This window comes from Hemibagrus wyckioides, linkage group LG18 (genome assembly GCF_019097595.1).
Source record: "Hemibagrus wyckioides isolate EC202008001 linkage group LG18, SWU_Hwy_1.0, whole genome shotgun sequence".
In the NCBI taxonomy this organism is placed as follows: domain Eukaryota; kingdom Metazoa; phylum Chordata; class Actinopteri; order Siluriformes; family Bagridae; genus Hemibagrus; species Hemibagrus wyckioides.
Window position 1 is genome coordinate 2334517 of NC_080727.1, and position 11506 is coordinate 2346022.

The window sequence follows — 11506 nt, forward strand, 5'->3', positions numbered from 1 at the left end:
GTTTGTGCACCCTGACCCCGAAATAATCGTTTAACTCAATTCAGTCGTTTCCTCAGCAGGAAAGTCTTCAGGATGAAGGAGTTTATACTCTTTTATAGTTTTTGTTCTCCATTTAAGACGGAGCTGTATAGCGGATCTCTCAGGTGTGCGCTTGTGTTACTGATACTTCGTCAGGAATTCTGAAATTCCTGCAAAGATTATGGCTTTTTTTCCCTGGAAGGAATGAAAGAGGATAGAGTTAATCAGCTTTCCGAGCGAATTCCCCAGACCACTCCTGTTCCGTTCAGTTACTCTGAACTCTGTGCCTATGAAGTTTAAAAGGGAGTGTAGGAATTATGACTCTACCTCAGTCTCTCTTTGTCTCTCTTTATCTCTCGCTCTCACACACACACACACACACACACACACACACACATCCTCTCTTCATCATGTGGAATAACAGCAGTATAACGAACACCACCTCGCTGGCTGGGAGACTCGGGGTCATCCAGCAGGCTTTGGGAGTGACGTTAGCGGTCATGCTCGGGCTGGTGATTTTCTCCCTGGGCTGCTCGGTGGAGGTGGGTAAGATCTGGCTCAACCTGAAGCGCCCCTGGGGTATCTTGACGGGGTTGTTGTGCCAGTTAGGTGCCATGCCCCTCACTGCATATCTCCTGGCTCTGGCCTTCTCCGTCCAGCCGGTGCAAGCCGTCGCCATCATCGTGGTTGGATCCTGTCCTGGAGGAACCATCTCTAACATCATCACATACTGGCTGGATGGCGACATGGACCTCAGGTATGTACGATATGTCAGATCCTGAGGACCTCAGAAGTGCTTACTTAATCATAAACACTGTTCCGTTCTCATCATGGTACGGTTTGTACAGCATAACGATTCAGGTTCCTCTCAACATTCCTCCCTTATCTTACACTGCAGAGTTTCTTCTGGTCACTTCACTTCTCTAATTTTTTTTTTGTGTACAAAGTATTTTTTTCCTTTCAGTGCTGCACCAGGATTATCATACAGGACAGTGTTTATAGTCAGATACACAAATACTAAAAGATAGAATCCATCTAGTTTATAATGAAATAAAATGCAGCTCATTTATAAAAATAATGCATATTTAATTAGAAATTTCTGTCCAGCTGCTCATTCATCCAGTCAGTCATGTGGTACAGTAGGATACAGGTCAAGAGCTTTAGTTAATGTTCACGAAAAAATAGGAGTGACTTCAGCATTTGAGAGTAATCAACGGGTGAAGACCACATCAGGGTCCAGCCATTCAGTGTTCCACCTGACTTTCTCTCTCTCTCTCCGTCTCTCTCAGCATAACCCTGACCACCGTGTCCACTCTGCTGGGACTGGGTACCATGCCTCTGAATCTGTACATGTACTCCCGTACATGGGGCAATGCAGAGAGGATGGAGATACCTTATCTGAACATCGGTAAACACGCTCGTCCTCCAGCTCTCCCTCGCCTTGTCTCACACCGCGCCTTTCCAAATCAGGAGCGTTTACAGTGTCTTTACTGAAAAAAACATAAAATGCTTGCAGAAAAAAGTCACATTTGGAGCTTCCTAACAGTTAATACTAATTAATAAAAAAAAATTAATAACAATTAATAATAGTTAATAGTAATAAATAAATAAAATAGAATAAAATAAAAATAAAATAATAAATAAATAATTTAAATAAATAATTAATTAAAATAAAAACATTTTAAATAGTAATTTTAAGTTGATTGTATACACATCTTTACACTTTCATTTTATTTAATTAATTAATTTAATTATTACATTTAATAATATAAATGTAATAATATAATTATTACATTTAATTATTTATTATTTTTTATTTCAGAAAACATTTGCACTTTTATTCATTATACGTTCATTAATATAATAAATAGATCTCTACTTGTATTAGTAATTAAACCCTAAATGAATAAATTCTTTTTATTTCTGTCAGAGATGTATTTCGGATGTGACTGAATAAATAAATGATGTTTGTGTACAGGTCTGGCGTGTATCAGCCTGATCATCCCCGTGTCCTGCGGAGTGCTGGTCAATTACAAGTGGCCCAAAGTGGCACAGGTGCTTCTGAAGGTAAAAAAGGGACAGCTTGCTGATTCTGTCAGATAAAAAAAAAATCTGTAGCCTGCACATGGAAACTAACATCTAAAATGTTGTTGAGAATTTCTAGATGTCTATAGAGTTTATAGAAGAAAAAAAAATTAAGCTTTAATAAAGATGTAATTGTGGTGCAAAAAGATGCCTAATGGTGTTTAAGGAAAGGTGAAAAAACCTGCAAATAAAAAAAAAATGAAACAATTTAAATAACATGTTTAGTTGTTTACATGCAACTAAATAATCATACATTTATTTAGGTCTTAAACCCGGCATCCGGTGAAAACAGAGCTGCTAATACGCATTTTTATTGGAACGTTTGAATCGGATTGCAGTGTAAACAGTCTGAATCTTTCAGAATCGGATTGAATTCATTCAGGTTGTAAACATACCTAGTGTTTCTATAGTATAATGCAGTTTCTGGACTGCAGTGGACGATTTATATGAACACTAAACTGTAAGGGTAACATTAAGGAAGGAGTCTCCAGCGTCAGTGCTTGGGAAAATCTTCGGGACTGTCTTCGGTGAAAAGGGTGAAGGAGAGTCGGAAGCTGGTGACCCGTAGTAGCCACATGATAATCAGTATAGCAAAGAAAAGTCGAAGTGCATAGGGTGTGTAGGGACTTCTACTTAGGTACTATTATTCGGCAAAATAAAACGTTGTCTGTACGAAGCAAAGCACGTGCGTTACTTCATTCGCTGAGACGTACATGACTAGAATATGAAGCATGACAATAATTTTACTTAGACGGAACAGTCTGGTAATTAGTTCCAGCAACACATAATACTACTTTTCCTCATCTGTTGTTGTTTTTTCGGCTGCTCCCTGTTTGGGGTCGCCACAGCGCCTCATCTGGTCTTGGTGTTTGGATCTGGCACAGGTTTCACGCTGGATACCCTTCCTGATGCAACCCTCCCATTTTATCCAGGCTTGGGACCGGCACTGAGAGCTACAGGGGTTGGACAATGAAACTGAAACACTGGCCAATTTAGTGTTGGAGGTTTCATGGCTAAATTTGACCAGCCTGGTGGCCAATCTTCATTGATTACACATTCCACCAGTAAGAGCAGAGTGTGAAGGTTTAATTAGCAGAGTAACAGCACAGTTTTGCTTAAAATATTGCAATTCACACAACATTATGGGAGACATATCAGAGTTCAAAAGAGGACAAATTGTTGGTGCACGTCTCGCTGGTGCATCTGTGACTAAGACAGCAAGTCTTTGTGATGTATCAAGAGCCACGGTATCCAGGGTAATGTCAGCATACCACCAAGAAGGACGGACCACATCCAACAGCAGTAACTGTGGACGCAAGAGGAAGCTGTCTGAAAGGGATGTCCGGGTGCTAACCCGGATTGTATCCAAAAAACATAAAACCACAGCTGCCCAACTCGCTGCAGAATTAAACGTGCACCTCAACTCTCCTGTTTCCACCAAAACTGTCCGACCACAGGGTCAATGTACATGGCCGGGCTGCTATAGTCAAACCTTTGGTCACTCGTGCCAATGCCAAACGTCGGTTTCAATGGTGCCAGCAGCGAAAATCTTGGGCTGTGGACAATGTGAAACATGTATTGTTCTCTGATGAGTCCACCTTCGCTGTCTTTCCCACATCCGGGAGAGTTACGGTGTGGAGAAGCCCCAAAGAAGCGTAGCACCCAGACTGTTGCATGCCCAGAGTGAAGCATGGGGGTGGATCAGTGATGGTTTGGGCTGCAATATCATGGCATTCCCTAGGCCCAATACTTGTGCTAGATGGGCGCGTCACTGCCAAGGACTACCGAACCATTCTGGAGGACCATGTGCACCCAATGGTTCAAACATTGTATCCTGAAGGCGGTGCTGTGTATCAGGATGATAATGCACCAATACACACAGCAAGACTGGTGACAGAGTGGTTTGATGAACATGAAAGTGAAGTTGAACATCTCCCATGGCCTGCACAGTCACCAGATCTAAATATTATTGAGCCACTTTGGGGTGTTTTGGAGGAGCGAGTCAGGAAATGTTTTCCTCCACCAGCATCACGTAGTGACATGGCCACTATTCTGCAAGAAGAATGGCTCAAAATCCCTCTGGTCACTGTGCAGGACTTGTATCTGTCATTCCCAAGATGAATTGATGCTGTATTGGCCACAAAAGGAGGCCCTACACCATACTAATGAATTATTGTGGTCTAAAACCAGGCGTTTCAGTTTTATTGTCCAACCCCTGTAACTCTTCAGTGGCTAGGTTAGCGCACTCCCCAGGAATCGAACCCGGGCCATGGCAAAGAGAGGGCAGGATCCTGTCACTAGAACACCAGGAGGCTAGAAAATTAAATTACCACAACAAAAAGTACTGTGACCTTGTGGCATCATTTGGCATTACTTTATATCCACATTGCTAAGCTTTTGTCTGCTGGACAGTTCCCTGCCAGAACACTAGAGGGCAGTGTGGCAGGGCTTCATTTACGTTATGTTCCTCTGTTTATGTTTTGTGTTTGCCCTGCCCCATTCTTCCTCCCCTTCCCTCCCTCTGCACACCTGTTCCTTATGTCTCACTAATTACCTTCCCTATATATACCTGCTGTCTTCTGCTTGTGTTTTGCCGAGTCCTTGTCTTTTGTTACCTGCTTTTGTCAAGGACAGAATGTAATGTGATGGAAATTTGATTATGAGACAAATCAACACAAGGAGTGACCACTGGAGTAAGAACAAAAAAGACTTTTAATAGCGTTTTCTGCTGCATCAGATCTCTGAAAAGACAGGCGATATTTTATACTTCTCCCAAAACAGTAGTCATATACAGGAAAGGAACTTTTCATGTATCTCTTCTCTTTTATTCTCTACTGATTAGCTCACAAAAGTCTCCGTGACACCTTTCTTACAAGCTTATCTTGCGATCTCTGTTTTTTTTCCTTTCCCACTACAACTCTCTGCTCCCCGTCTAACCTCGGTCACGAACACAGACTTCTTTTATTCTCTAAAATAACACAAGCACACTCATAAGGTTCAACTCTCCACTACAGTAACAAGATAAGAGCTAAGAAAAAGATAAACGAGAGGCCAGTGAGGGAAAGGAAGGAAAGTTTGTAACTGCTTTAACATAAGCAGAAGAAGGAAATCTTTCCATGTAACTCCAAAGGGATAAAAAGTATGATGTGTCATTCTTCAAAAGAGAAAGAAAGCATCGTAATCTCTGTGGTGTAAGATGAAGAAGAAGCTTCCTAACGACTCCGGTGTTGTAACAGTCACTCTGCTTCATCACACCGCATCACTCCACATTTCCAGTCTTCCACTCTGACATCTTGCGTTATTTCCTTATTATTTCTGGCGTACGTTTGGTTGTGAAACGCAGTTTGCGGAGCAGACAGAGTTGTTGGAGATTCTTCATATCATGCCGTGTGAAAGCTCCTGTCACCGATCCAACAACTGAATGCTTCCCTAGATAGTCATGCAGTGTGAAAACAACCGTGATCCGATGACTTTGAAAATCATGCAGTGTGAACTTGGCATTAAACAAAGCACTGAATGGGAGAAAGATTCCCAGAGTCGACCCCCCAACGGTCAGCTAGTTCACAGTTCCTGATCACCGTCTGATTTGATCACCATTTGGTGGTGAGTGCTGGGATATGTAACTGATTATTCAAAGAGAAATGTATGTTAATGATGTATCTGTATTCCAAAGTGACCTCAAAATATGTTATCCTACAATGTGATCGAGGTAAAGATCAGATCAACCAAGGACAGACTTCTGATCTCGAGAAAGTCAGCAGGGAGATAGTCGAAAGTCACATGTACACGTGTTAAACCTTTTCTGTTTCTCTTTTATCCTCCAGGTGGGAACAATATTCGGAGGCTTGGTGATGCTGGGTGTTGGGATCACTAGTATTTTACTATATGAAGGCCTGTGGAACACAGACGCCTCCATCCTGATCATCGGCAGCGTGTTTCCCGTCATCGGCTGTTTCATAGGCTTCATCATCTCCTCGATAATGCGGCACTCGTGGAATCGGTGAGCAGAAAACTTTCTGTCAAGCCAGAAATCAATCATTTCTCAAACACCATGCTGATGAACATCCAGTCCAGGAGTAGGGACGAGTGTTTAGATGAATAAACAGCAGGTAAAAATTAACCGTCAGGGTCAAGAGGAAGAGCGCAGAGGAGAAAGTCTGAGGAAAAGATTTAATATTAATGTACCTTGTTGAATTAGTAAACATATTTTTCTGCATATTTTGCAATTTTAAGCTTTCTTGTTTTATTGGCAGATTATTTAAGGTTTAGTTTTTAAGCATTAATTTCTAGAAAGAAAATCAAAAAGATCTGCCTATAGATGAATTAATTAAATAATTAAATTAAATTAAAAAATGTATTCAATTATTATTAAATTATATTATTATTATTATTATTATTATTATTATTATTAAAAAATATGTCCGAAAAATGTGTCTCAAAATTTAAGTTTAATCATTTAAAATGTGATTTATTGTCATTTTATAATAAGAAATATTAAATCATTTGACTAGATTTCAGATATTTTTAGACTTTTTTTGAATATTTTTAGAATTATTTGCAGCGTGATCCTTTTATATTAATACAGAACATCCACCATATAAATAAATTTATCTAGATAAATGTATATATTTTTTTCTTGTCCTGTTATTTGTTCTAGCTTGGAAATCCTTCTATCATAGGGTTGTACGTTATCAAGAGACGATGAAAGACCACCTACATGGGTTGTGTTATTCTTAGAGGAGACACAAATGAACCAAAATGTGGGAATTTTTATTTTTAAAAAATAGTGATGAGAGTTAATAGTGCATGTGTTCTCATCATGGCACCTGTTAGTGGGTGGGATATATCAGGCAGCAAGTGAACATTTTGTCCTCAAAGTTAATGTTAGAAGCAGGAAAAATGGACAAGCATAAGGATTTGAGCGAGTTTGACCAAAAGGGCCAAATTGTGATGGCTAGACCACTGGATCAGAGCATCTCCAAAACTGCAGCTCTTGTGGGGTGTTCCCGGTCTGCAGTGGTCAGTATCTATCAAAAGTGGTCCAAGGAAGGAACAGTGGTGAACTGGCGACAGGGTCATGGGCGGTCAAGACTCACTGATGCACGTGGGGAGTGAAGGCTGGCCCGTGTGATCCGATCCAACAGACGAGCTACTGTTGCTCAAACTGCTGAAGAAGTTAATGCTGGTTCTGATAGAAAGGGGTCAGAATACACAGGGCATTGCAGTGTTGTGTATGGGGCCGCATAGCCGCAGACTAGTCAGGGTGCCCGTGCTGACCCCTGTGCACTGGTGAAAGTGGCAACAGTGGACACGTGAGCATCAGAACTGGACCATGGAGCATAAAAGATGGTGGCCTGGTCTGATGAATCATGTTTTCTTTTAGTGGATGGCCGGGTACATGTGTGTCACTTACCTGGGGAACACATGACACCAGGATTCACTATGGGAAGAAGGCAATGTTCTGCTGGGAAACCTTGGGTCCTGCCATTTGGGCATCTCTGAAGTTCTCAGTTATGATCCATTGTTTCAACCCAAACAGACATCATAATAATCCTAAAAAAAGACAGATCAGAGTCTAAAACAAAAGACCCGTCTGTGAGACCTGTCTGTGAGAAACAGATTAAAATCCCGTTCTGTCCCGCATGCAAGACTAAACAGAGCGGAGTGATCAAACTCGGGCGTGGAACTTGCATCATAATGACCTCTTTGTTTAACTCTAATATCAATCTTACAACAAGGAAGTCCACATCATGTCTAGATCTCATCTCAGCGTATCTGATAAAGCCATATCGCCTTATCGGAGGCGGTAAATAAATAATACACTACACAACTACTGTAAGAGAGAAAACATGACAACGTCTAACAAACCACACAAACGGCTTCATGATGCTGGAAAGCTCAGGTTGTCAAGGAAGAAGTTAAAGAAGGTCAGCACTTAAGCACGAGATGTTCACGTGCATTACGGAGGTGGAGATTAGCACCGTAAAAGAAGCAGCGTCTCGAGAAGAAAAAGCTGGATGAAGATTTCTGCATCCTGTACAAAACACCACGTCTTACATGTGAATAATTACTGTGTTTAATTCAGGTGAAAATAAATGAATCATTTAAAGAATCAAATGTGAAATATGAATCGTGTGTGAAAAGGATTGAATCTTGTGAAGCATCACGTGAGGAAAGGAGTGAATCGTGTGACACATCGCATGAAGAGAAACTGAACCCGAAGAATCACATGTAAAAATAAAGGAATCGTTTTAAAAAATGAAGTGAAAAATGTTAATCATGTGATGAAACACACCTGAAGTAAAAGAATCACGTTGCGAATCACATTTGAAAGGAGAAGAATCTGGATGAAGGATAGATGAAGAGTCACATGTGGACATAAATGAATCATCTAAAGAATGTGAAATAATTTAACTGTGTAAGGAATTGCACGTGAACGTAAAGGAATCATTTGAAGAACCAAAAGTGAAGTAAATGAATCGTGTGAATCAAATCACATGCGAAAATGACTCAGGTGTGTTGAGAATCACATGTGGAAATAAACGGAAACGGAAGAAAAAAACCCAATCATGTCTAAATACCTAAATTACTTGCGATTTCTCACATGAGGTCACGTGACTTATTGCTTTAAAATGAAATAATTGAAGGCTTTATTGTGAGGATGGAATAAATAGTCAGATATTAGAGTGACGAACTGAGGTAACACTAACAGGACAATAAATACAAGGCAGCAGATTAATTTCTTTTCTCAGAAGAGACAGAATTCACTCGGATGAACCATTCCTATATTTAAATTTGTCGAAATGTTTAACATTTAATTATAAATAGTAAACAATGTGTGTAATTAATTGCGGTTCCAGATGCAGGGCCATCGCCATGGAGACGGGAGCTCAGAACATGCAGATCTGTGGTACTGTCCTGCAGCTGTTCTTCAGTCCACATCAACTGTCGCAAATCATCACACTTCCTATTATGTACAGCTGTTTCCAGCTGCTGACGGGCCTGCTGCTGATCATCAGTGAGTGTGGGGGAAAAAGTGGATAATATTGTAAACTTTAAATGTTCAGGATTTTGATCGGGAGGATTTCTAGAAACTTCTAGAGGGGGTTAGTAAAGGTTATGGATCAATAATGTTGTCTCTGATAGGCTCCAGCAGATCCCCGTGACCCTAATTAGGAATAAAGCGGGTATAGAAGATGGTTGGATGGTATAAGGAGTAATCTTTTTCCTTTTTATTTACAGCTTATCAGATTTACAAGAAGACGTCATGTAGGAATTATTTTATGAGTGCAGAGGAACGAGGCCAGGTGGAAGAAAGCGCTCCTAAAGGAGAAATCAACACGGCCTTTGAGAAAGACTCTTCCTGTGAAGCTCACAAGAACGCTGAGGAACTTCACGGCACACGACTTTAAACATCTCCTCCTGTAGATGTGACTCCTGTAGGCTTCCTGCACTGTGTAGATCTGTGTTTTGGTTTTTAATTGTTGTTTTTTTTCACTTAATAAAAACTGGGGAACTTTGTTTCTTTGCTAAACATTATTATTATTATTATTATTATTATTATTATTATTATTATTATTATAAAAAAAAAGGAAATTTCAGCAGGAAGTTGAGTCTTACCTTCACATGTTCTTTGTATTTATCTGCACCCTAGAGGGCGCTACATTACACTGTCTTGCATGTACACTATATTGCCAAAAGTTTTGGGACACCCCTCCAAATCATTGAATTCAATGTGTTCACTTCAATATGAGTCCTGACCTCAACCCCATAGAACACCTTTAGGATGCAAATGCACTTCTAGAGGAATGGTCAAAAAATTCCCATAAACACACTCCTAAACCTTGTGGAAAGCCTTCCCAGAAGAGTTGAAGCTGTTGTAGCTGCAAAGGGCGGGACAACTCCATATTACATTCATGTGCATGTAAAGGCGGACGTCCCAGTTTTGGTATGGATCGCAGTTTCCACTCTAATTCATCCCAAAGGTGTTCTATGGGGTTGAGGTCAGGACTCTGTGCAGGCCAGTCCAGTTCCTCCACACCAAACTCACTCATCCATGTCTTTATGGACCTTGCTTTGGTCACTGGTGTACAGTCATGTTGGAACAGGAAGGGGTGTCCCAAAACTGTTCCCATAAAGTTGTCCAAAATGTCTTGGTATGAAGCTGAAGCATTAAGAGTTCCTTTCACTGGAGCTAAGGGACCGAACCCAACCCCTGAAAAACAACACCTGAACTCAATGATTTGGAGGGGTGTCCCAAAACTTTTGTCAGTATAGTGCAGTTAACAACTTTCCTCATTACTTTCATTTATTTAATACATTTATGGTTGATGTTTTATTTTTTTTTCTATGTTTTTATGTGAAGAACTATGATACAGGAAGAAAAATGGGAAAGTGGGATTAATGTTAATGTGTCATGGACTCTAACTGTTTGACATTAAAAGGAAATGTTTGTGTGGGTTCTAAATTGGTTTACAAGGTAAATGAAGACAGATAAAGATAAAGACTATGTGATTTACAGATACACAGAAAGGGCATCGAATTTCCTAATCAGATTTCCTGCATTCAAATTAGATCCCGTTTATTACTCCAAACAGAAAAGATTACTCAGGAGAATGATTTGTCCGGAGTCGTTTGAGTGAGTCATATCATTTGACTCAGCTCACCAATAAGAATCGACTCTTTCAATGACTCCCTGATATTTTTCCTCAAAAACCTGACTTGTGATTGTTCTTCTTATAGCTAAAAATGTTTCTTTACTTTTTTTTCCGACATTTTAATGAACAAAATATCATAATTTGCAGAAGAAGAGTGGATGATATGTGATTTGGCCTGAAACTATTCATCATTCAGGGATTTATTCACAGAAGAATTCCCATGTGTGAAAATAAATGAATCATGTGTAAAAATAAAATATAAAAAAGTGAATGAATTGTGTAATAAGACCACAGTGGGTCACGCGTAAAACTCACATGTGTACAAAAGTTAATCATGTGTAAAAATAAATAAATAAACAAATAAAACATATGAAGAAAAAAAAAATAATGTAGAAATTTGGGGAAAACGTAAAAAATAATGAATAATAAGCAAATAATATGTAAACATTTTTTGTGAAAATAAAGTAATCATGTGTAAAAAAAAAAAAAAATACATGTTTTTTATATAAAATTGAATCATTTAAAAAAATAATCTAAAAAATGAATAAATCCGAATCGAGAATTGAACTACACTGCGGTATAAAGCTAATTTAATCCGTTTTACTTCATATTATTAATTTATTTAATATTTATTAATTTGTTATAATATTTTTCTATTGTACAATTCTATTGAATTTACTTATTTTCAATATAAAACACAGATAAACTATTAATATCGACGTATTTATCATGAAATAAAAACGCTT

At 39.2% G+C, this 11506-nt stretch overlaps 1 protein-coding gene across 1 annotated transcript; it reads left to right on the plus strand.

The window, feature by feature from the left end:
* Positions 1–338: 338 nt before the first annotated feature.
* Positions 339–9676, plus strand: LOC131368764 (sodium-dependent organic anion transporter-like). The gene is made up of 6 exons (XM_058414876.1): positions 339–775; positions 1308–1426; positions 1997–2085; positions 5928–6103; positions 8964–9121; positions 9346–9676. The coding sequence occupies exons 1-6, from the start codon at positions 429–431 to the stop codon at positions 9513–9515; spliced, it is 1059 nt and encodes a 352-aa protein (XP_058270859.1). The 5' UTR covers positions 339–428; the 3' UTR covers positions 9516–9676.
* The last annotated feature ends 1830 nt before the right edge of the window (positions 9677–11506 follow it).

Coding starts and splice junctions, on each gene's coding strand:
- LOC131368764 (XM_058414876.1), top strand. CDS start 429: ATGTGGAATAACAGCAGTATAACGAACACCACCTCGCTGGCTGGGAGA. Junction 776..1,307: donor GATGGCGACATGGACCTCAG/GTATGTACGATA, acceptor CGTCTCTCTCAG/CATAACCCTGACCACCGTGT. Junction 9,122..9,345: donor GGGCCTGCTGCTGATCATCA/GTGAGTGTGGGG, acceptor TTTTATTTACAG/CTTATCAGATTTACAAGAAG.